This window comes from Loxodonta africana, chromosome 7 (genome assembly GCF_030014295.1).
Source record: "Loxodonta africana isolate mLoxAfr1 chromosome 7, mLoxAfr1.hap2, whole genome shotgun sequence".
Taxonomy (NCBI): domain Eukaryota; kingdom Metazoa; phylum Chordata; class Mammalia; order Proboscidea; family Elephantidae; genus Loxodonta; species Loxodonta africana.
Genome location: NC_087348.1, coordinates 33876160 through 33902771, shown reverse-complemented (window position 1 = coordinate 33902771; position 26612 = coordinate 33876160). Strand labels below are relative to the sequence as shown.

Genomic DNA, 26612 nt, shown 5'->3' with positions numbered 1-26612 from the left:
TTTTCTTCAGTTTCAGCTTGAACTTGCATTTTTTTGCAGATGGATATCCAGTTATGCCAGTACCATTTGTTAAAAAGACTGTCTTTTCCCCATTTAACTGTTTTGTGGCCTTTGTCAAATATCAGCTGCTCATATGTGGATGGATTTATGTCTGGATTCCCAATTCTGTTCCATTGGTCCATGTATCTGTTGCTGTACCAGTACCAGGCAGTTTTGACTACTGTGACGGTATAGTAGGTTCTAAAATCAGGTAAAGTAAGGCCTCCCACTCTGTTCTTGTTTTTCAGTAATGCCTTATTTATCCAGGGCCTCTTTCCCTTCCACATGAAGTTGGTGATTTGTTTCTCCATCTCCTTAAAGAAAGTCATTGGGATTTGGATGGGAATTGCATTAAATGTATAGATCGCTCTTGGCAGAATAGACATTTTTATAATGTTAGGTCTTCGTATCCAGGAGCAAGGTATATTCTTCAACTTAAGTCTCTTTTGGTTTCTTGCAGAAGTGTACTGTAGTTTTCTTTGTATAAGTATTTTACATCTCTGGTAAAATTTATTCCTAAGTATTTTATCTTCTTGGGGGTTACTGTAATTGGCATTGATTTGGTGATTTCCTCTTCGATGTTCTTTTTGTTGGTGTAGAGGAATCCAAGTGATTTTTGTATGTTGTATTCCGATACACTGCTCAGCTCTTCTATTAATTTCAGTAGTTTTCTGGAGGATTCCTGAGGGTTTTCTGTGTATAAGATCATGTCATCTGCAATTAGAGATACTTTTACTTCTTCCTTGCCAATCTGCATGGCCTTTATTTCTTTATCTAGCCTAATTGCTCTGGGTAGGACTTCCAGCACAATGTTGAATAAGAGTGGTGATAAAGGGCATCCTTGTCAGGTTCCCGATTTCACTGGGAGTGCTTTCAGGTTCTCTCCATTTAGGGTGATGTTGGCTGTTGGCTTTGTATAAATGCCCTGTATTATGTTGAGGAATTTTCCTTCTATTCCTATTTTGCTGAGAGTTTTTATAACGAATAAGTGTTGAACTTTGTCAAATGCCTTTTCTGCATCAATTGATAAAATCATGTGATTCTTGTCTTTTGTTTTATTTATGTGGTGATTACCTTAACTGTTTTTCTAATATTAAACCATTCCTGTATACCTGGTATGAATCCCACTTGGTCATGGTGAATTATTTTTCTGATATGCTGTTGAATTCTATTAGCTAGAATTTTGTTGAGGATTTTTTCATCCATATTCATGAGGGATATAGGTCTACAATTTTCTTTTCTTGCAGTATCTTTACCTGGTTTTGCTATCAGGGATATGGTGGCTTCATAGAATGAGTTTGGTAGTATTCCGACCTTTTCTATGCTTTGAAATACCTTTAGTAGTAGTGGTGTTAACTCTTTGAAAGTTTGGTAGAACTCTGCAGTGAAGCCGACCGGACCAGGGCTTCTTTTTGTTAGGAGTTTTTTGATTACCTTTTCAATCTCTTCTTTTGTTATGGGTCTATTTAGTTGTTCTACACGTTTGTGTTAGTTTAGGAGGTAGTGTGTTTCTAGGAAATCATCCATTTCTTCTAGGTTTTCAAATTTGTTGAGTATAGTTTTTCATAGTAATCTCATAAAATTCTTTTAATTTCAGTTGGGCCTGTTGTAATATTGCCCATCTCATTTCTTATTCAGGTTATTTTCTTCCTCTCCTGTTTTTGTTTTGTCAGTTTGGCCAGTGATTTATCAGTTTTGTTGATTTTTTTCCAAAAAACCAGCTTTGGTCTTGTTAATTCTTTCAATTGTTTTTCTGTTTGCTATTTCATTTACTTCAGCTCTGATTTTTATTATTTGTTTTCTTCTGGTGTCTGGGGGTTTCTTTTGTTGCTCTCTTTCTATTTGTTCAGGTTGCAGGGATAATTCTCTGATTTGAGCCCTTTCTTCTTTTTGGATGTGTGCATTTAGTGATATAAATTGCCCTTTGAGCACCGCTTTTGCTGTGTCCCATAGGTTCTGATAGGAAGTGTTTTCATTCTTATTGGATTCTATGAATTTCTTTATTCCATCCTTAATGTCTTCTATAATCCAGTCTTTTTTGAACAGGGTATTGTTCAGTTTCCAAGTGTTTGATTTCTTTTTCCTGCTTTTCCTGCTAGTGATAGCCACTTTTATGGCCTTATGGTCAGAGAAGATGCTTTGTAATATTTCAATATTTTAGATTCTGCTAAGGCTTGCTTTATGACCTAATATGTGGTCTATTCTAGAGAATATTCCATGGGCACGAGAAAAGAAAGTATAGTTGTTTGCTGTTGGGTGGAGTGTTCCACATATGTCTACAAGGTCAAGTTGGTTGATTGTGACATTTAGATCTTCCATGTCTTTTTTGAGTTTCTTTCTGGATGTCCTGTCCTTCACCAAAAGTGGCGTGTTGAAGTCTCCTACTATTATTGTAGAGCTGTCTATCTCACTTTCCAATGCCGATAGGGTTTGTTTTATGTATCTTGCAGCACTGTCATTGGGTGCATAAATATTTAATATGGTTATATCTTCTTTTTTTTTTAATTAATTTTTATTAAGCTTCAAGTGAACATTTACCATTCCAATCAGTCTGTCACAGGTAGGTTTACATACATCATACTCCCTTCTCCCACTTGCTCTCCCCCTATTGAGTCAGCCCTTTCAGTCTCTCGTTTCATGCCAATTTTGCCATCTTCCCTCTCTCTCTATCTTCCCATCCCCCCTCCAGTCAAGAGCTGCCAACACACTCTCCAGTGTCCACCTAATTTAATTGGCTCACTCTTCATCAGCATCTCTCTCCCCCCCACTGACCAGTCCTTTTCATGCCTGATGAGTTGTCTTTGGGGATGGTTCCTGTCCTGTGGCATCAGAAGTTCTGGGGAGCATTGTCTCTGGGATTCCTCTAGTCGCATTCATATCATTAGGTACGGTGTTTTTATGAGAATTTGGGGTCTGTATCCCATTGGCCTCCTGCTCCCTCAGTAGTTGTCTGTTGTGCTCCCTAGCAGGGCAGACATCGATTGTGGCCGGGCACCAACTAGTTCTTCTGGTCTCAGGATAATGTAGGTCTCTGGTTCATGTGGCCCTTTCTGTCTCTTGGGTTCTTAGTTGTCGTGTGGCCTTGGTGTTCTTCCTTTGCCTTTGCTCCAGGTGGGTTGAGACCAGTTGATGTATCTTAGATGGCCGCTTGTTGGCATTTAGGACCCCAGGCGCCACAATTCAAAGTGGGATGCAGAATGTTTTCATAATAGAATTATTTTGCCCGTTGACTTAGAAGTCTCCTCAAACCATGTTCCCCAGACCCCAGCCCCTGCTCCACTGACCTTTGAAGCTTTCATTTTATCCCAGAAAACTCTTTGCTTTTAGTCCAGTCCAATTAGGCTGACCTTCCTTGTATTTTGTTTTGTCTTTCCCTTCACCCAAAGCAGTTCTTATCTACTGATTGATCAATAAAAAACCCTCTCCCTCCCTCCCTCCCTCCCCCCTTTGTAACCACAAAAGTATGTGTTCTTCTCCGTTTTTTCTATTTCTCAAGATCTTATAATAGTGGTCTTATACAATATTTGTCCTTTTGTCTCTGACTCATTTCGCTCAGCATAATGCCTTCCAGATTCCTCCATGTTATGAAATGTTTCAGAGATTCGTCACTGTTCTTTATCGATGCGTAGTATTCCATTGTGTGAATATACCACAATTTATTTACCCATTCATCCGTTGACGGACATCTTGGTTGCTTCCAGCTTTTTGCTATTGTAAACAGAGCTGCAATAAACATGGGTGTGCATATGTCTGTTTGTGTGAAGGCTCTTGTATCTCTAGGGTATATTCCGAGGAGTGGGATTTCTGGGTTGTATGGTAGTTCTATTTCTAACTGTTTAAGATAACGCCAGATGGATTTCCAAAGTGGTTGTACCATTTTACAATCCCACCAGCAGTGTATGAGAGTTCCAATCTCTCCGCAGCCTCTCCAACATTTATTATTTTGTGTTTTTTGGATTAATGCCAGTCTAGCTGGTGTGAGATGGAATCTCATCGTAGTTTTAATTTGCATTTCTCTAATGGCTAATGATCATTTTCTCATGTATCTGTTGGCTGCCTGAATATCTTCTTTAGTGAAATGTGTGTTCATATCCTTTGCCCACTTCTTGATTGGGTTGCTTGTCTTTTTGTGGTTGAGTTTTGACAGAATCATGTAGATTTTAGAGATCAGGCGCTGGTCGGAGATGTCATAGCTGAATATTCTTTCCCAGTGTGTAGGTGGTCTTTTTACTCTTTTGGTGAAGTCTTTAGATGAGCATAGGTGTTTGATTTTTAGGAGCTCCCAGTTATCGGGTTTCTCTTCATCATTTCTGGTAGTGTTTTGTATTCTGTTTATGCCCTGTATTAGGGCTCCTAGGGTTGTCCCTATTTTTTCTTCCATGATCTTTATCGTTTCAGTCTTTATGTTTAAGTCTTTGATCCACTTGGAGTTAGTTTTTGTGCATGGTCCTGTTTCATTCTTTTGCAAATGGATATCCAGTTATGCCAGCACCATTTGTTAAAAAGACTATCATTTCCGCAATTGACTGACACTGGTCCTTTGTCAAATATCAGCTGCTCATACATGGATGGATTTATATCTGGGTTCTCAATTCTGTTCCATTGGTCTATGTGCCTGTTGTTGTACCAGTACCAGGATGTTTTGACTACTGTAGCTGTATAATAGGTTCTGAAATCAGGTAGAGTGAGGTCTCCCACTTTCTTCTTCTTTTTCAGTAATGCTTTGCTTATCTGGGGCTTCTTTCCCTTCCATATGAAATTAGTGATTTGTTTCTCTATCCCCTTAAAATATGACATTGGTATTTGGATTGGAAGTGCGTTATATGTATAGATGGCTTTTGGTAGAACAGACATTTTTACTATGTTAAGTCTTCCTATCCATGATCAGGGTATGTTCTTCCACTTAAGTATGTCCTTTTGAATTTCTTGTAGCAGAGTTTTATAGTTTTCTTTGTATAGGTCTTTTACATCCTTGGTAAGATTTATTCCTAAGTATTTTATCTTCTTGGGGGCTACTGTGAATGGTATTGATTTGGTTATTTCCTCTTTGGTGTTCTTTTTCTTGATGTAGAGGAATCCAAGTGATTTTTGTATGTTTATTTTATAACCTGAGACTCTGCCAAACTCTTCTATTAGTTTCAGTAGTTTTCTGGAGGATTCCTTAGGGTTTTCCATGTATACGATCATGTCATCTGCAAATAGTGATAGCTTTACTTCCTCCTTGCCAATCTGGATACCCTTTATTTCTTTGTCTAGCCTAATTGCCCTGGCTAGGACTTCAAGTACAATGTTGAATAAGAGTGGTGGCGATAAAGGGCATCCTTGTCTGGTTCCCGTTCTCAAGGGAAACGCTCTCAGGTTCTCTCCATTTAGAGTGATATTGGCTGTTGGCTTTGCATAGATGCCCTTTATTATGTTGAGGAATTTTCCTTCAATTCCTATTTTGGTAAGAGTTTTTATCATAAATGGGTGTTGAACTTTGTCAAATGCCTTTTCTGCATCTATTGATAAGATCATGTGGTTTTTATCTTTTGTTTTATTTATGTGATGGATTACATTAATGGTTTTTCTGATATTAAACCAGCCTTGCATACCTGGTATAAATCCCACTTGATCAGGGTGAATTATTTTTTTGATGTGTTTTTGGATTCTATTGGCTAGAATTTTGTTGAGGATTTTTGCTTCTGTGTTCATGAGGGATATAGGTCTATAATTTTCTTTTTTTGTGATGTCTTTACCTGGTTTTGGTATCAGGGAGATGGTGGCTTCATAGAATGAGTTGGGTAGTATTCCGTCATTTTCTATGCTTTGAAATACCTTCAGAAGTAGTGGTGTTAACTCTTCTCTGAAAGTTTGGTAGAATTCTGCAGTGAAGCCATCCGGGCCAGGGCTTTTTTTTGTTGGAAGTTTTTTGATTACTGTTTCAATCTCTTTTTTTTGTTATGGGTCTATTTAGTTGTTCTACTTCTGAATGTGTTAGTTTAGGTAGGTAGTGTTTCTCCAGGAATTCATCCATTTCTTCTAGGTTTGCAAATTTGTTAGAGTACAATTTTTCGTAGTAATCTGAAATGATTCTTTTAATTTCCTTTGGTTCTGTTGTGATGTGGTCCTTCTCGTTTCTTATTCGGGTTATTTGTTTCCTTTCCTGTATTTCTTTAGTCAGTCTAGCCAATGGTTTATCAATTTTGTTAATTTTTTCAAAGAACCAGCTTTTGGCTTTGTTAATTCTTTCAATTGTCTTTCTGTTCTCTAATTCATTTAGTTCAGCTCTAATTTTTATTATTTGTTTTCTTCGGGTGCCTGATGGATTCTTTTGTTGCTCACTTTCTATTCAAGTTGTAGGGACAGTTCTCTGCTTTTGGCTCTTTCTTCTTTTTGTATGTGTGCATTTATCGATATAAATTGGCCTCTGAGCACTGCTTTTGCTGTGTCCCAGTGGTTTTGATAGGAAGTATTTTCATTCTCGTTGCTTTCTAAGAATTTCCTTATTCCCTCCTTGATGTCTTCTATAACCCAGTCTTTTTTCAGGAGGGTATTGTTCATTTTCCAAGTATTTGATTTCTTTTCCCTAGTTTTTCTGTTATTGATTTCTAGCTTCATTGCCTTGTGGTCTGAGAAGATGCTTTGTAATATATCGATGTTTTGGACTCTGCAAAGGTTTGTTTTATGACCTAATATGTGGTCTATTCTAGAGAATGTTCCATGTGCACTAGAAAAAAAAGTATATTTTGCAGCAGTTGGGTGGAGAGTTCTGTATAAGTCAATGAGGTCAAGTTGGTTGATTGTTGTAAGTAGGTCTTCTGTGTCTCTATTGAGCTTTTACTGGAAGTCCTGTCCTTCTCCGAAAGTGGTGTGTTGAAGTCCCCTACTATAAATGTGGAGGTGTCTATCTCGCTTTTCGATTCTGTTAAAATTTGATTTATGTATCTTGCAGCCCTGTCATTGGGTGCGTAAATATTTAATATGGTTATATCTTCCTGATCAATTGTCCCTTTTATCATTATATAGTGTCCTTCTTTATCCTTTGTGGCGGATTTAAGTCTAAAGTCTATTTTGTCAGAAATTAATATTGCTACTCCTCTTCTTTTTTGCTTATTATTTGCTTGATATATTTTTTTCCATCCTTTGAGTTTTAGTTTGTTTGTGTCTCTAAGTCTAAGGTGTGTCTCTTGTAGGCAGCATATAGATGGATCGTGTTTCTTTATCCAGTCCGTGACTCTCTGTCTCTTTATTGGTGCATTTAGTCCATTTACATTCAGCGTAATTATAGATAAATAAGTTTTTAGTGCTGTCATTTTGATGCCTTTTCATGTGTGTTGTTGGCCTTTTCATTTTTCCACATCCTTTTTTGTGCTGAGGCGTTTTTCTTAGTAGATTGTGAGATCCTCATTTTCATAACGTTTAACTTTATGTTTGTTGAGTCGTTACGTTTTTCTTGAGTTATGGAATTGATATTCCTTTTTGTGGTTACCTTATTATTTACCCCTATTTTTCTAAGTAAAAACCTAACTTGTATCGTTCTAGATCGCCTTGTATCACTCTCCATCTGGCAGTTCAATGCCTCCTATATTTAGTCCCTCTTTTTGATTATTGTGATCATTTATCTATTGATTTCCATGATTTCCTGTTATGTGTATTATTTTGTTTATTTATTTATTTTTTAGAATTAATCTTACTTTGTTTTTCTGCTTTCCCTATTTGAGTTGCGTTGATATCAGGACGTTCTGTTTTGTGACTTTGTATTGTGCTGGTACCTGATATTATTGGTCATCAGGCCAAACAATCTCCTTAAGCATTTCTTGCAGTCTTGGTTTAGTTTTTGCAAATTCTCTAAACTTGTGTTTATCTGTAAATATCTTAATTTCTCCTTCATATTTCAGAAAGAGTTTTGCTGGATATATGATCCTTGGTTGGCAGTTTTTCTCCTTCAGTGCTCTGTATACGTCGTCCCATTCCCTTCTTGCTTGCGTGGTTTCTGCTGAGTAGTCTGAACTTATTCTTATTGATTCTCCCTTGAAGGAAACCTTTCTTTTCTCCCTGGCTGCTTTTAAAATTTTCTGTTTGTCTTTCGTTTTGGCAATTTTGATGATAATATGTCTTGGTGTTTTTCTTTTTGGATCAATCTTAAATGGGGTTCGATGAGCATCTTGGATAGATATCCTTTCGTCTTTCATGATGTCAGGGAAGTTTTGTGTCAGGAGTTCTTCAACTATTTTCTCTGTGTTTTCTGTCCCCCCTCCCTGTTCTGGGACTCCAATCACTCGCAAGTTATCCTTCTTGATAGAGTCCCACATGATTCTTAGGGTTTCTTCATTTTTTTAAATTCTTTTATCTGATTTTTTTTTCAGCTATGTTGGAGTTGATTCCCTGGTCCTCCAGAAGTCCCAGTCTACATTCTAATTGTTCGAGTCTGCTCCTCTGACTTTCTATTGCATTGTCTAATTCTGTAATTTTATTGTTAATCTTTTGGATTTCTACATGCTGTCTCTCTATGGATTCTTGCAACTTATTAATTTTTCCACTATGTTCTTGAATAACCTTTTTGAGTTCTTCAACAGTTTTATCAGTGTGTTCCTTGGCTTTTTCTGCAGTTATCCTAATTTCATTTGTAATATCTTGAAGCATTCTGTAAATTAGTTTTTTATATTCTGTATCTGATAATTCCAGGATTGTATCTTCATTTTTGGAAAGATTTTGATTCTTTTGTTTGGGGGGTTGGAGAAGCTGTCATGGTCTGTTTCTGGGCTGCTGTCTCCTAGCCATCACTGGGGAACTAGATTTTCCAGGTAATCAGCTAAAAAAAATGCAGTCAGATCCCTATCTGAATTCTCCTTCTGGCTCAGGGTATTCGGATGTTAATGGAGCCACCTGGGGAGGGTGGGGGAGGGATCAGAGAGCTAGGCGTGTAGCACCACAGAATATAGAGCTGATCCCCGCGTTCACGCTCCGCCCCCGTCCGCCAGAATCCCGGCAGGACGGCTCCCCGGCTGGGACACTACTCTTCCCACTCCAAGATCTGTCACTTCCTCCCGGGGATTTCTCCCTCAGGTGCGCCGCACCGCTCGTGCGAACTGAGTGGGCGTGGCCCTCACGAATAGCTGGGCCCACCCCTGGGGTCTATTCAGGGGAATGCGCTCACACCCCGCCCGCTCTCGCCAAGATCCCAGCGGGACTGCTCCCCGGCTGGGACGCTGCTCTCCCTGCTCCAAGACCAGTCACTTCCTCCCGGGGATTTCTCCCTCCGGTGCGCCGCACTGCTCGCGCTAACTGGGTGGACATGGCCCTCACGAACGTCTGGGCGCCCCTCCCGCGGTCGCTTTAGGGAAATATAGGTGATCCCCACGCTCGCTCCTCGCCCGCCTCCCGCCAAACTCCCGGCGGGACGGCTCCCCGGCTGGGATGCTGCTCTCCCCGCTCCAAGATCAGTCACTGCCTCCCAGGTGTTTCTCCCACCAGCTGCGCCACTACGCCGCCCGTGCCAACCAGCTAGACTTCCTCCTGGGATGGGTTCGGGGGGGTAGGGCTGGGCCCCTTTTCTGTGCCGTCTGCCCCCCTGGGCTCTGCCCCAGCCCGGGCTCCGAAGGTCACCTGCCTGGTATGCTGGCTCTTAGTTCTGAAAACGATCGCTGTCGGCCCGTATTTGTTCGTTCTCCGTCTCTAAGTCTGTGTTTGTTGTTCAGAGTTTGTAGATTGTTATATACGTGATCGATTCACTTGTTTTTCCGAGTCTTTGTTGCAAGAGGGATCCGCGGTAGCGCCCACCTAGTCCGCCATCTTGGCCCCACCTCCTGGTTATATCTTCTTGATGCGTGGTCCCTTTAATCAATAGTGTCCTTCCTTATCATTTCTGATGGATTTAACTTTAAACTTTATTTTGTCAGAAATTAATATTGCCACTCCTGCTCTTTTTTCATTGTTACTTGCTTGATATATTTTTTTCCATCCTTTGAGTTTTAGTTCGTTTGTGTCTCTAAGTCTTAAGGTGTATCTCTTGTAGGCAGCATAAAGACAGATCTTGTTTTTCAATCCATTCTGCCACTCTCTGTCTATTTATTGGTGCATTTAGTCCATTTATATTCAGGGTAATTATGGACAGGTATGATTTTTTTTTTTTATGAATTTAGTGCTATCATTTTGATGTATTTTTTGTGTGTTGTTGACAGTTCTTTTTCCCACTTGATTCTATGTGCTGAGTAGATTTTCTTTATATATTGTTTTTCCTCATATTTGTTGTTGTTGATTTTGTTTCTGCTGGGTCTCTATTTTTCCCTTGTATTTTGTTTTGATGAGTAGGATAGTTTGTCTCCTTTGTGGTTAACTTATTATTTACCCCTATTTTTCTAAATTTAAAAGTAACTTTTTTTCTTTGTATCGCTGTATCTTCCTCTCCATTTGGAATGTGTATGATTACATTTCTTAGTCCGTCTTTATTATTTTAATGTTGTCTTCTTTTATATAATAACATCGCTTTTACCCTGTTTTGGGATTTTTTTTATATATATAATCTTGCTTTGTTTTTTTTGGATTTCCCTGTCTGGGTTGACTTCTGGTTGCTCTGCCCAGTGTTCTAGTCTTGGGTTGATCTCTGATATCATTGATTTTCTAACCAAAGAACTCCCTTTAGTATTTCTTTTAGTTTTTTTTTTTTTTTTTTTTTACGAATTCCCTCAACTTGTGTTTATCTGGAAATGTGTTAATTTCACCTTCATATATAAGAGACAGTTTTGCTGGATATATAATTCTTGGCAGGCAATTTTTTTTTCCTTCAATTTTTTAAATATGTCATCCCATTGCCTTCTTGCCTGCATGGTTTCTGCCAAGTAGTCCGAGCTTATTCTTATTGGCTCTCTTTTGTAAGTGACTTTTTGATTATCCCTCACTGCTTTTATAATTGGAAACCCTGGTGGCATAGTGGTTAAGTGCTACAGCCGCTAACCAGAGGGTCAGTAGTTCGAATCCTCCAGGTGCTCCTTGGAAACTCTATGGGGCAGTTCTACTCTGTCCTATAGGGTTGTTATGAGTCGGAATCGGCTCTACGGCACTGGGTTTTTCTGGGTTGCGCTCTTATAATTCTCTCTTTATCTTTGGTTTTGGCAAGTTTGATTATAATATGTCTTGGTAACTTTCTTTATGTGGAGCTTGATGAGCATCTTGGACAGATACCTTCTCATCTTTCACAATATTAGGGAAGTTTTCTGCCAACAAATCTTCAACAATTTTCTCTGTATTTTCTGTTATCCCTCCCTGTTCTGGTACTCCAATCACTAGTAGGTTATTTCTCTTGATAGAGTCCCACATGATTCTTAAGGTTTCTTCATTTTTTTTAAGTTCTTTTATGTGATTTTTCTTCAAATATATCAGTGCCAAGTGATTTATCTATGAGTTCAGAAATTCTGGCTTCTACTTGCTCAATTCTGCTCCTCTGACTTTCTACTTAGTTATCTAATTCTGTAATTTTATTGTTAATCTTCTGAATTTCTGATCGGTGTTTGTCTATGGATTTTTCCAGCTTATTAAACTTTTCATTATGTTCCTGAATAATCTTTCTAATTTCTTCAGTTGCTTTATCTGTGTGTTCCTTGGCTTGTTCTGCATATTGCCTCATATCCTTCCTGATGTCTTGAAGGGTTCTGTATATTAAACTTTTGTATTCTGCATCTGGTAATTCCAGGAATGCACTTTCATCTAGAAGATACCTGGATTCTTTGTTTTGAGAGCTTGTTGAAGTGATCAAGGTCTTTTTCTTTATGTGACTTGATATTGACTGTTGTCCCCTGCCCCTCAGTTTGTCATCTAAGGTTGCCTTTGATGCTCAGGGCTCCCAGCTTGTCACAATATACTAGTTTCACTTGCTTAGGTGAGCTAGTTTGATTATTTTCACTTTTGGAGCTCTGGTGTCCTGTCCCCAGCTTGCTAGATCTGTTATGAGATATTTCAGTCTAGGAGTCCATTCAGTTTTCTTGTATGAATTCAGCTCCAGTTTCTAGGTAGCTGATCATCAAATGTGTGGTACAGACTCTGTCCTACAGTCTTAGAGGGACAGAGGTTATAGGCATAAATACCAGTACCTGATTGCATCAGGGGTTCACCCTCTGAACAAAGCAGGGGTTGAGAACTGACCCCCAAGTGTCTCTGAGGAAAACACATCTCTGTTCCCTAGAGCGTGCTGCTGGGTGGGTTCTGCAGAGAGACCATGGGCATCCAAAGTTTTTGGTTGTAAGGACTGGGAAGTACCAGTTATCTTTGGACCCCTGTCATGCGTGCAAGGTGACTTGAGTGGAGCTATCAGTCCTTAGGTCTCTGATGTGGTTAGATGAGGGCCTTGTTTAATAGGCAAAGCAATGTCAAACGTCAAACACCCACCTCTCCACCGTACACCTGAAATGGTTGGAGTTTGCCAACAAGGGCCTATTCTCCTGAAGTAGGCCCACACAGGTCCATGCAGAAGGGAAAGGTGCTCAAGGTCCATGGGCGGTTTATGCCTGGACAGGAACCACTTCTGTCCTGAGCTCCCCCAGTTAATGGAGCTAGCAAATTATCTTTTCCCCCCCCAATTGCAAATTTTTTCCTTCCCCAAGCCTGGGAGGATGGCTCTAGGTGCTCACCAGGGTCTATCTTAGGCCCAGGGATTCAGCCAATGAAGCCAGCTTGGGGGTGGGGGGGCATGGCAAAATATACGCAAGTACTTAGCTTTTGCCCAGAGCACCCTTCTGTTCAGGTTCCGGAGGTGTGAGTGGGCTGTGTGGCTGGCTGCTTCTCTCTGAGGAAACTGCAGCCAAACACTAGGACCAGCCTGCCGTCACCACCGCGGCAGCTCCGGGAATGGTGCCTGACGGCTCACCGCGATTCAGGTCTGGTAACTCCTCTCCACTTCTGAATGGTCTCTTCGTTCCCCTGCCCCTCAGTTTGTTGTCTAAGTTTGCCTTTGATGCTCAGGGCTCCCATCTTGTCACGATATACTCATTTCACTTGTTTTTTGGGGTCTTTGTTTTAAAGAGAGCTCACTGGAAGCATCTGTCTATTCTGCCATCTTGGCACCACCTCTGAGCTTATTCTTATTGGTTCTTCTTTGAAAGGTGACTTTTTGTCTATCCCTAGTTGGGTTAGCTGCTCTTATAATTCTCTCTTTATCTTTGGTTTTGGCAAGTTTGATTATAGTATGTCTTGGTGACTTTCTCTTAAGATCTACCTTATGTGGAGTTTGATGAGCATCTTGGATAGATATCTTCTCATCTTTCACAATTTCTCTCTGTATTTTCTGTTATGCCTCTTTATTCTGGTACTCCAGTCACTCGTAGGTTATTTCTCTTGATAGAGTCCCACATGATTCTTAAGATTTCTTCATTTTTTTAGTTCTTTTATCTAATTTTTTTTCAAATATATTAACGCCAATTTATTTATCTTTGAGTTCAGAAATTCTGGCTTCTACTTGCTCACTTCTGCTCCTCTGACTTTCTATTGAGTTGTCTAATTCTGTAATTTTATTGTTAATCTTCTGAATTTCTGATTGGTGTCTGTCCATGGATTTTTCCAGTTTATTACATTTTTCATTATGTTCCTAAATAATCTCTCTTGTTTCTTCAATTGCTTTATCTGTGTGTTCCTTGGCTTGCTCTGCATATTGCCTCAATTCCTTACTGATGTCTTGAAGGGTTCTGTATATTAATGTTTTGTTTTCTGTCTCTGGTAATTCCAGGAATACACTTTCATCTAGAAGATCTCTGGATTCTTTGCTTTAAGAGCTTGTTGAGGTGATCATGGTCTGTTTCTTTATGTGACTCGATAATGACTGCTGTCTCCGAGCCATCTATAAGTTGTTGTATTAGTTTATGCTTGCTTACTGTGTCGTAGGTTTTTGCTTTGTTTTGTTTTAATATACCCAAATGGGTTGCTTGAGTGAGCTAGCTTGATTATTTTTGCCTTTGGAGTTCTGATGTCCTGTCCCCAGATGGCTAGAACTATTATCAGGTGTATCCGTCTAGAAATGTATTAGTTTTTCTTGTATGAATTCAGTTCAGGTTTCCAGGTAGCTGATCATCAAGTGTGTGGTACAGGCTCTGTCCTACAGCCTTAGAGGGGCAGGGTGATTAGTGTATGTACCACAATCTGATTGCAGCAGGGGGTCACACTCTGAGCAAGGTAAGGGGCTGAGAACCAACCCACGAGTGTCTCTGAGGAAAGTGCATCCCTGTTCCCTAGAGTGTGCAGTGGGTGGGTTCTAAAGATGGAACATGGGCACCCAAATTTTTGGTTGTAAGGACTGAGAGGTATCAGTTATCCTTGGACCCCTGTCATGGGTGGCTGGGTGACCTGAGTGGAGCTACGAGTCCTTAGGTCCCTGATGTGGGTAGGCGAGGGCCTTGTTTAATAGGCAAAGCAATGTCAAACATCACTCACCTCTCCACCACACAGCTGAAATGTTTGGAGCCTGCCAACAAGGGCCTATTCTCCCAAAATAGACCCACACATGTCAATGCAGAAGGGAAAACTGCTCACAGTCCACAGACCATTTATGCCTGGACAGGAACCACTTCTGTTCTGAGCTCCCCCAGTTAGTGGAGCTAGCAAAATATGTTTTCTCCCAATTGCAAATTTCTTCCTTCTCCAAGGCTGGGAGGATGGCTCTAGGTGCTCAATAGGTCCTATCTAAGGCCCACGGAATTCCGCTGCTGAAGCTGGCTTGGGGGTGTGGGGGCACAGTAAAAGATACAAAAGTACTTAATTTTTGCTGGGAGTGCCATTCTTCTCAGGTTCTGGAGGTGTGAGTAGCCTGTGTGGCTGGCTGCTTCTCCTGCGGAAACTAAGGCCGAACGCTAGCACCATCCTGCTGATAACCCTCTGGGAATGGTCCTTCTCTGCCTCTGAACAGTCTCTTCCTCCCCCTGCCCCTCAGTTCATTTTCTAAGCTCGGCTTTGAAGGTCAGGGCTCCCAGCTTGTCACAAATATAGTCGTTTCACTTTCTTTTTCTGGTCTTTGTTGTAAAGAGGGCTCTCTGGAACTGTCTGTCTATTCTGCCATCTTGGCTCAGCGTCCTATTTTTATTTATAACATTAAAAATATGTATGCCCTTTATCCAGCTGCCAGAATGACTCTATCAGTTTAATTCTAACCTCAAAGAGTAATTTATTCTACATTTTGGATGTCTTTTTTTTTTTTTACATTAATAAAGTGAAGTATTCATAGAGAATCCATTGAATTGACATAATCTTTCTTTGTGACCATTTATTGCCTATTTCCTGCTTTAGAATTAGCAACGGTATTTTCAGTGTGGGCACACATTTTTACGCTACCTGTAGTTAACTTTTTACTTAAGATTTTTTCCATAGCCTTTTTCATCTCAGAATTTCTCAAGGTGTATATCAGAGGATTCAACATGGGAGTGATAACTGTATACAGCACAGTCATGGATTTGTCAATGGGAAAGTTGGAAACAGGTCTAACATACAAGAAAATACAGGGGACAAAAAAGAGGACAACCACTGTGATGTGGGAGCTGCAGGTAACCAGCGCTTTGCGCCTCCCTTCCTGACTGTGAGTCTTCAGGGAGTTTAGGATGACCCCACAGGAGATTAGTAGAAGGATAAAAATTACCATACAGATGGCTCCACCATTGGCAACAACAGTGAGGCCTATAAAATAGGTGTCGGTGCAAGCAAGTTCCAATAACGGGTACATGTCACAGCCGAAGTGATCAATGACATTGGGGCCACAGAAGGGGAGGCTGTACACAAAGAGAAGTTGAACCACAGAGTGCAAAAATCCTCCAACGCAGGCCACCACCAGCAACAGAATGCAAACCTGTCGATTCATGATGGTCAAGTAATATAGTGGCTTACAGATGGCCACATAGCGGTCAAAGGCCATTGCCACCAGAAGAAAGACCTCAGCACCACCAAATAAGTGTTCTATAAAGAGCTGGCCCATGCAAGCTGAGAAGGAAATAGTCTTTTTATCACAGAGTAAGTCTAGAATCATTTTGGGAGAAATGGCAGTAGAATAAACAGCATCCATGAGTGACAGATAGGCAAGGAAAAAGTACATGGGGGAGTCCAGGGAGGGGCTGACAATAATGATCATGACAATGAGCACGTTTCCCACCATTGTCACCATATAGATGAGCAAAAACATGACAAATAACACTTTTTGGACCTCAGGATCCTGAGTGAGTCCCAAGAGGACAAATTCTGTCACATTGTTTCTGTGTCCCATTTACTCTTCTGTAAGACCTGTTTCAGAGATGAGAGCTCAGGAGAACAAACCTGTAATGAAATCATGAAGACAATTATGAGTATGTCCATTAGGTCATGGAGCACTTCTTCACTATTTATCTTCTACAGTGGCTTATACTTAACAAACATTGACAAATGTCTACTGAGATTCTCTTCCAAAGATCCAAATATGCCTACCCTTAATTTTTTTTTTTTTAACAATTCTACTTCTTCTCAAATGCCTGGATTGGGCCTACAAAGTAACAAGCTCTATCTCTAAATCTTAGTGGATCTTCTATAGATAAGTCAGAGGCCCAAAAGTCTTTCATTCATTTAGTGCTCCTTTTTAAAAACGTGACAGTACTTGGTACAGAGGTCTGCATGACAAAGAGGGAAAAGGATTTCCTGCTCTCAAGAAACTTATTCTCTGGTGGTGAAGGTAAACCCTAAATTAATAAATTGACATAGAATTAGTACTTAGAGTTGGTGATCTTTGTTGTGAGTCCCTTTACAATATGATTGATCTATATAGCACCAAAAATAACCCCTCTTTAGGAATATCTCACTAAATATTATGATATTCCACTATTAGCAGTTTGGGCCTTTCTGTCTCAAAGGTTGTTCAGTCTTTATGAATCTCTCACTAAATTTGAAGAGGCTGGACTTCGAAATGTATCCGATCACTATAAAATTTATTGCACATTATTCCCTGTAGCAATTATTTGGGCATCGATTTACTTTTCTTTTTGATCCATAATGCTTCCCATTTTCTCTTTGCCTGCCCCACAACTCAACACAATTCTATACTCTACTGACATACAGTCAGCACTTTGAGTTGGTAGTATTTGTGGTGAGTACCCTTACAATATGATCTGTATTTTAAGCAAACATTTTGAACTAAAGTTAACTGACACATAACAGTTACCACCTAGAACATTAACAGCTAGTATTTTCAGACCAGTTGGGGGTAAGCTGGGCAGTGATGTGGGAGAAAATAGAAACTGTAAAGAGAGGTAGAGGACAATGGAACAGGGTTTTGTGTATAATGCTTCTTAGGCACTGAGAGTGGACACAATTAAGAATTTCAATGACAAGATTCCCAAAAGGAACATACTCAAAGGAAAAGCCCAAACAGTGTAAGAAAGTATGAGCTTTAGTCATTTTCTAAATTTAGTCACAAGTCTATCTCAGTTTACTCATTGGAAAATAAAGGGTTTAAACAAGATGATCTTAGAATCCTTCCTAGACCAACTGTCTATGATACTATCAGTGAAAGCCCATCTTATTTTATTCTGCTGGGTACTTCTATTTGTATATTTGGAATTAAACAACAATCTCCAAACTCGTCAATGTTACTTTAAAAATGTTAGCCAGTGTTGGAATTGGATCATTACTGTGACCAAATATTGGGTAAGGTTTCTCACTCAGTGTGCGCCTTTGTACAGCCCAGGGCTTCCCTGAGGAGAGAGCACAACACAGTGATGACTAATGCGCACTACAGAGCAACACTGTCTGTGTAGGAATTTCCCCTTCACCAATTAATATCCCGGTGACCCTGAGCAACTTAATAAACCTTTTTGTGCCTCAGTTTCTTAATTTGTGAATGCGGAAACCAATCGTACCTATCTCTGAAGTTTTTGTGTGTGTTTGTTTACATGTAAAGTGCCTAGAGCACTCCTTGGATCCTGATAAAGAATCAATAAATAATAGCTTTTTATTATTGTTCTTGAATGTTTCTCTATGGACTTTTGATCAGAACAAATCACCTGCATCTTTGTCACATTAGCAATAAGTATATTACTTATAAAAAGAATATTATATGCTTATAACTCACAAACGCACAATTTTGGACACAGGATAAATTGTACATTATAAGAATTATCTATTTTATTGTATATGTGTGGTAATATCGACCTGTCACGGTGTGTATATTGGTGGAAGTTAAGCAGAAAAAAAGGAAAAACTTGTACCCATGCATCAGATGGAGGCCTAAAGAGTAGAAAATGAAAGAAAAGAAGAATCAAATCAGGAAGCAGAGAAATTATATTTAAGAAATTAATATACACAAGTAATAGGGATATTAATGTGTTAAGTGGAGATAGCATTCTTAAGAAATCTTCAGAATGATTTCTTTTAGTGAAAGAGAGCTGAAAGGCCAACCTCTGAGGCTTTCTGAACTTACTCAGGAGGCTTCTTGGGAAGCCATTAGAAATAAACACAGAGCCCATCCTAGAAAATAAAGAATAAAAAAGAAAAGGAAATGAAAGCACAAGAAGGGGAAAGGGGAGAAGAGATGAAAAGAAAAAAAGACAAGAGGACAAGAGAGATGATGGGAGGAGAAGAGTGGAGGACAGAGGAAAGACAAAGGAAAGGAAGGAAAAGAAGAAAAAGAAAAGAAAATCCAAAGCAAAAAAAAAAAAAAAAAAAGAAGAACATTGAATCTTCAGAGTCCCTAGCACTTATAGTTAAAGAGAAACCCAAGAGAGAATAGTACATATGTAGATTCAAACACAATCTTTAGGATTATTCATTGTTACAGAAAATCACTGAATTACTAAACCTCAAATGTAGACAAGCTGATTTCATTTGTATTGATTTGGTTGAGGGGAAAGAACATGTGCAGAAGAATTCTGAGCTTTCTTTTAGAAACCAGATGAAATGAGCACTCTGTATGTCCAAGTGATTCAGGAGTTCTATCATTTTTTGAAGCTGTAGATTAATAAAGGCACAGCTGTTGGAGAATATAAAAGTAAAGATAGTTTATATCTAATTATTTTTTAACTACTTATTTTCTGCAAGGTCTGGTGCCCTTAATCTTAGTAATAATCACTGCTGGATTGGACTGAAATAAATATTCTATTGGCCAGCTAAATTATTTCCATGTAAATCAATCAGTATGTAAGGTATCCACTATAGTTTCAGTCCTCAAATATTTGATATAATACAAACTAAAATAATTACTAAGCTTTCAACTTAAACCACTAAGTTTACACCTTTATAGAAAAAAAGATCCCTTAACTTATTTTTATAAGAACATGGCTTTTCACAAAGAGAAATTAAAATACCATAGTAACAAAAATAACCTCTATAGTACATTACAATTACAGTTTTATAAGTCTCTCTAAGTGACAGTAGGCAAGGTACTTCATGATCGTTGCTTTCTTTTTGTATATATATAAAAGATATATATATAAATATGGTTATTGTCATAATTTTGTATACACACAAAAAGGATATACAGTATGAAGTTGTCATAATTTTAAAATATTCACACTTAAAAGCACATATCACATTTCCAGGCATAACAGGCATTTTTTCTTTACACTTTTACACACTTGATATAATACACAGTTTAAAATTTTCTAGTTCAAACACGGAGCCTTGGTGGTGCAGTGGTGAAGAAAAGGGCTGCTAACCAAAAAGTCAGCAGTTTGAATCCACCAGCTGCTCCCTGGAAACCCAATGGGGCAGTTCTACCCTGTCTTACAGGGTCCCTATGAGTTGGAATCCACTTGACTCGACAGCAATGGGTTTGGATTTTTTTTTTAGTTCCAATATACCTAAATTAATTATAAATCATTATTAACATATCACATATCCTATGAACCAAGATGACAAACCTATTGACTTACTTGTAATGCATAACGTGCTTCTTTTGCCACCTGGTAAAAGGACAGTAAACGTCTATCAGGATAAAATACTAAAGCAGAATAGACTGTGGATGTTCTCGTTTATTTCTGTGTTTCTCTTGCTTAATTTTACAAACTCAAAATTAATATAAATGAAATGTATTTAAGAAATTAGCTCTATTTCAATATATCATGTAAATTTTTAATAAGTATCCTCTGTCAGATGTCTCAAAAACTCACCTCTTGGTTCTTGTCCTTGGTCCTGAAAATCAGGGCTTCTTTCCTTGAGAGTAACTGTGATACCACATGCATTTATCTGCAATCACAGAACACATGACAACGTGTGGGTGATCAGTGGATCTAGAAATAGTTCCAAGTGGTTACACTTTTCATACTTTCACAGAAGCTGCCCATCGTATCATTTCTTTTCAGGTAACTGTAGAAGTGTGTATGTGGGTAACTGGAACACAAAGATATTTAAAAATAATAATAAACGGTCAAACGTTCTCACCTGTTGGGAAAATGTGCGGAAAGAACAATGAAGATGCTGTGTGTGCATGACTATAGAAACTGAGCAAATTAATGGAAATTAATCTGGCCAAGACTGTTATTTAGTGACACACAAAAAAAAAAAAGGAAAAAATCACTCAATTTAGTTTATTGAAATTTTCTCTTTTTAATTAATTTTGATAAAGCAAGCAAAAATTACTTTATTTTGACTGAGGTTTTAGAGTAACACTCATATCCCTAGTCATTAAATCTGTACCTAACAAGGCAAAGGCTGAGATTTAACTTCCCGGAAATGCCAGTGACAGAGCTTCTCACAAATAGAAGCAGAACTTTTCAGCAATTCAGTCATTCAAAAACCGTATCCAAAGACCATTTCTTTCTTCATTAGAAGAATGCCTCTATATCTCTCTAGCCACACCCTAGAAAATCGTGACCTTCCATAAATTCCTACAAGCAATGGGAGGTAGGTATCAATGGAAAATATAACAAGAGAACATCTACAGGATTAGATGCCAGTTAGAGAGAGTGTCTCCAGCCTGGACAGGAATTTGAGTTTTAAGTAATCTCTTGGGTCATTCTGTCAGGAAATAATTATTCCATTTATATGTGCAGAGGTAGTGTGTGGCTTTTTACAGCATCACTGTTTTAAATGAAAGATAATTCAAGTTCCTTGTAAATTAGTTTGTTAGAATATTTGGAACGAAGTCAAATGAAATTACCGCTCGTGGACACTTTTCTCCCCTAGACATCCCTAGAAGAAGAAGACTTGGGTCTTGCGAAGAAAAAGACTTGGGTCTTGCGAAGAAAAAGACTTGGGTCTTGCCAAGAAAAAGTAGCAGACGACCAAGTGATTGGAAAAGTCTGTGATGTGAAGGGAAAATTTTAATATAAAGTGAATAATAAACTATGAGTTTTATGTTAGTAAGTCTTTAGATAAAGTAAATAATATTTATTCCAAAACGAAGGAAGAACAAGCCCCAGATTCTCTTGCCTAACCATATTCCTAGCAGAGGAAGGCCTTACTCTGACTATTAGAGGGTCTAATACCAAAAACCCCTATGGCTCAGAGGCAGAGAACATTGGGTCTAGGTAACTTTTTGAAATTTACTGTCCATTTCTTGAAACGGCAGATAATCACAGTTCCGCACTTCTGGATTAGAGCAAATGTTGTTGATCTAAGCCTGAATCTAGGTCAGCTGGAACCTTAAAGATCTATTTCTCAAACACAGTCAACAATTGCTTTCAGGAATAGTCACAACTTGAAGATTTAACTCCTGATCCAGGAGGATGTCTCTTAACATAATCACTTTGTTTTCATTTGGACCAAGACTCAACTTGACTAAGACTTCAAACTGTTACTTAACTTTGCATAAGCTGAAATTTTACTTGTATGCATGGCTCCTTTACACAAAATTGATATACTTTATCAACTCACCCTGAACCTTGTCATAACCTTGAGGTTTATGGATATGATGGCCAATTGATAAATATCTTTATATTTCAAAAAAGTTTTCTTTGAGTTTTCTGTCATTTGTAACCAGAAGCATCCTATCTGAAACACACTAAATTTAGGTTAGGTTACATTTATGAGTGTGTTTTCTGAGCAGTATCACTTGATTTTAATTTTTACAACATTAGACTCTGTCATATTATCAACAACAGCTCATTGCTTTTTCAAAATTTAGATGTAATTTCCATATTGTTCTGCTTCCAAATGAACTTTTAGAATTACTGAAATGTTATTTGTGAAAAGAGGTGAATATATATTTACATTTTTCTTCAGGGATTGACTTAGCATACTGTCACAGTTCTGTGAGATAAAAAATTAGACATGATCATATTCAAAGTATGTTAATTCAGTACAATCTTCAGGCAGTCCATAATATGTTAAATATCCTTTGCTAACACCACAATTCAGATGTATCAATTCTTTTGTCTTCTTTTTCTTTGTTCAGCTTTTCATTAGAAAGCCATAATTCTAGTGCTCACATAATTTTGGAAATGTCTAGAATATAAATATATGCAGATGGTGACACTGGCAGAAGCCGAATACTGCCACCCAGTGATGAACACTAAGAGGTGGGATTCACAAATTCTCTGATACAGTGACAAGATGCATGCTATTTGAAAGACTACTAGTGGAAGGTCATTGGGCTTTCATAGAGACACAAGAAGATCACATCATGAGTGTCCTTTAGTTCATGGGTGATGTCAGAGGGTCATTCACTAAAAGACTGAACAGCATAACAAAACACTTTAATAAAAAAAAATACTACATACAGATAAACGGCAAAGAATGTGGCTCAGGGGAAGTCTATCATTTAGGTATAATTTTCAGAACAAAATGGAACCTCTGGCAAGATTTCCATTTCTGTTGTTGAGTGATATGAATGATGCAACGTTCACCTCCTGAAAGAAAAACAAAATTCTTTGTTTTCCAAAGAGAGTTTTCTAATAGAAGGGTGTGGCTTAGTGGTTAAAGAGTTTTGCTGCTAACTAAAAAGTCAGCACTTTGTATTCACCAGCTGCTCCTTGGATGACTATGAATCAGAATAGACTTGATGGTAACAGATTTGGCTTCTTTCTTTTTTTTTTTTTTTGACCAGGTATAAATAATGTTAAAAATATGTGATTACTGAAATAGTGTGTGTTAGTGCCAGAGAAATAAGCCAAAAGAAAAAAAGGTTGACACTTTTAGATGTATAAAATTACATATTAACAGAAAAAAATTTAAGTTAATACTGAAAATAATTAATAAACTACGATGTCAGAATATTTTACTCATTTGGAGAAAACAGGTTTAGGTTCCTTCACCACAAATGAAGATAAATTCTAGATGGTTGAAAGCAGAATTATTTCAAAAGTTATTTACAGAACAGAAAAAAAAGGTTAAAGTGTATAAAGTCAATGAGAGGGAATGGAATTCTCCAAGTATATGTAAATGAAGAAATCAAAAAGTAAAAGAATTCTTAAATATAATATTTGTGTATAAAAAAACCCCATAATTATAATATGAAAAACATGGTAAGTAAACATTTATAGCGAATATCAAAAAGTGCTACATATATTTAATATATAAAAAGTTCATCAAAATTCCTCAGTAAAAATTCTAACTCCAATAGATTCAGAATTCAAGAATACAAATAATTTACAAAGTTTTTGGGGTGAATTCTTTATCCCAGACATTGTGCAAGAAACAGAGAGCACAAAAATAATTATCTGCCTTCAGGTAACCTATAAATCAGTGAACATAAATAGCCAATTAACTAGAATTTTTATCTCATCACTTGATATAACTATACAAATTTGAAAATTGATTAAATAGCCAAAAGGAGAGTGTTTAGTTATACTAACTCAGAACAACCAAATGTTTAATATTATTTGATGAATAGTGTTATGCTCAGGAAGGGTTGAGATGGTGTAAAAAATAGAAAAAAGAAACTTTTTTTTTAGCAGTGTAATAATACTGTAGATAAATACCAGGATACAAAGTCAAGCATACAGAATGCTTTACCAGTGTAATGGACCCAACACCCCAACACATTAGCCCTCATGAAATAACACTAAACAGGGGAGGCAGTGACCAGGAGTGCCTTTGACCACAAGTTTCCTATTATCACAGGGCCAGATAATATTTTAAGCCTGAGTCCAAAGAGAAATGTTCACAAAGGTGTAATGAATGAGGCCTCTGTCAAATGAAACAATACATTCCGATGTCTTTATTACCAAATAGTCTTTATTCCCCTAAGAAGAGATGTGAGAATGGAAACAGCATGAATGGTCAGCATCTTTCTTGACAATGACATGATGCAAGATAACCCAGTGTCAAGATCTGGACTGTATATTTGAAGTTCATTGATTATGGATTTTGCTAGTTTTCCATGTAAAAGGCAGGGCATGAGTCCCTTTGGAAACAGTGGTGGCATAGTGGTTAAGAGCTACAGCTGCTAACCAAAAGGTCAGCAGTTTAATTCCACCAGGCACTCCTTGGAAATGCTATTGGGCAATTCTACTCTGTCCTATAGGGTCACTATAAGTCAAAATTGGCAACACGTTTGCTTTTTTTTTTTGGTTGAAGACCTTTTACAAGACCATGAAACACTATGAGCAAGAAGGAGATGAGATATTGAAAAACAACAAAGTCTTCATCAGATATTTTAAATGACCTTGGAAGATGAATACATCATCTTTATGAAAATATAACACCGAACAAAGCTGCTCCACATGAGGAGATGATTAACCAACTGGGAAAAGAAGCAAGATTGAGTCATTTTTCAGCCTACCTGTCTTGTTCATTCACATTTTTTTTGTATGTTTAGCCTCCTTATGATTAATTTAGAATTCTGAAGCATTCTTTCTCAGAAACCTTAACATGCTAGCCAATATAAGTGCAACTACATATTTCATATATTTTGCAGATACAAAAATAAATATATAAGCTTCTAAGTAACAGGAGCTATCTGTGTATGGGGTGAAGGGAAAGATTTTTATATTTCAAAAAGTATTTTTCAGAAATTGGCAATGAGCACTATTAATTGTGAAAAAAGGATTAGATTAATTTAAGAAAGAGAAATTAGAGAATCTTCTATCAACTACAATAAATTTATGGCATTAGCTGTAGCATAAGTCATCACATACAACATAAATCTATAGACTCAACAGAACTATTCTACACCAAAAAAGTATGTATATTTTCTAAGGAAAAGAAAATCTTAAAAATATATTTTCAACAAAATTTATAGCTGCAGATATCCCAATATATGTTTTTCAACCGGCACAATCATGATGACATGAGGAAATATTTACCACGATTAAATAAGTACATACAACTTCCCTATAATCAACAGGATGGCAAAGGAATTCAGTGTTTTCTATGGTTATGTTTTCCTGGAAGGGACAGTTCTTTATTGAAAGTAAGTGATGCATTTGCCTGTCACCTCATTTTCTTTTTCTGGTCCAAAGCTTCTTCATGGCATTTTTCATCTCTGCATTTTTCAGAGTATAGATTAAGAGATTCAACATAGGGGTGAAAACAGTGCAAAACACAGTCAAGAATTTATCAGTTTTTTGTAAGGTGAAAAGAGGTTTCACATACAGAAAAATACAAGGGACAAAGAGGACCACCACGTGGATAAGGCTTTGTGCATTCCTTCCTGATTAAGGTTCTTCAGGGACTGCATAATGACTCCATAGGAGATGAGTAACAGCATAAAAATGACCACACATATGGCCCCATCATTGACAATCACAGTTAGACTACTGACTTAAGTATTAGTGCAGGCAAGTTTTAATAAGAGGTACATGTCACAACAGAAGTGGTCAATGACATAGGGACCAGAGAAGGGAAGGTGGTAAACAAAGAGAAGGTGAGCTATAGCATGCACAAAACCTCCAACCCAGGTCACCAGCAGCAGCAGAACACACACCTGTTGGTTCATGATCATCATATAATGCAGGGGTCTACAGATAGACAAGTATCGATCATAGGCCATGACCACCAGAAGTAAAATCTCAGAACCACCAAATAAGTGTTCTGCAATAAGCTGGGTCAGGCAACCTTGAAAAGAAATGGTTTTCTTCTCATAGAGTAAGTCTATAATCTTATTTTGGGTAGCTGTAGTAAATAAACAGCATCCATTAATGATAAGTAATTAAGAAAGAAGTACATAGGGGTATCCAGTGTTGGGCTGACCACAACAGTCACACCAAAAATTAGGTTTCCCACCGTTGTCACAATGCAGATGAGCAAGAACACACCAAAAAATATTTTCTGACCCTGGAAACTCTGAGTGAGCCCTAAGAGGACAAACTCAGTTACATTGTTCCATTGTTCCATATGTTCTTCTGTGTGTCCTTATTTCAGAGTTCAGGACAAATTTACGTGTAAATATAATGGCAACTAGTGACTTTATGAAATCTCCAGATAATTTATTTATTCATTCAACAAATAGGAATTATGACTTATTATGTTTCAACCCTGTACGATATTTTAGGAATATAAGGTTGATTAAAATATGGTCTATAACTTCAGTAATCTTATCAAATAATGAAAGACAAACAAGTAATTAGAAACTTAGGGGAAAAGAGAAGATTATGAAATAACTAGGGTTACCACACTAACTTGTCACATCTGGTAGAAAATAAAATTGTGTATATATAATTAATACTATTTATAAAAATAAAATCTAAATAGAATAAGGTTTTAATATAAAAATAAAGGAAGAT

General features: G+C 37.9%; 1 protein-coding gene across 1 annotated transcript; it reads right to left on the bottom strand.

Moving 5' to 3' along the window:
- Positions 1-15262: 15262 nt before the first annotated feature.
- Positions 15263-16559, bottom strand: LOC100673875 (olfactory receptor 4A5-like). Its single transcript, XM_003412066.3, has one exon. It carries the CDS (start codon positions 16247-16249, stop codon positions 15263-15265), a length of 987 nt encoding a protein of 328 aa, XP_003412114.2. The 5' UTR covers positions 16250-16559.
- Positions 16560-26612: the final 10053 nt, after the last annotated feature.

Coding starts and splice junctions, on each gene's coding strand:
- LOC100673875 (XM_003412066.3), bottom strand. CDS start 16,249: ATGGGACACAGAAACAATGTGACAGAATTTGTCCTCTTGGGACTCACT.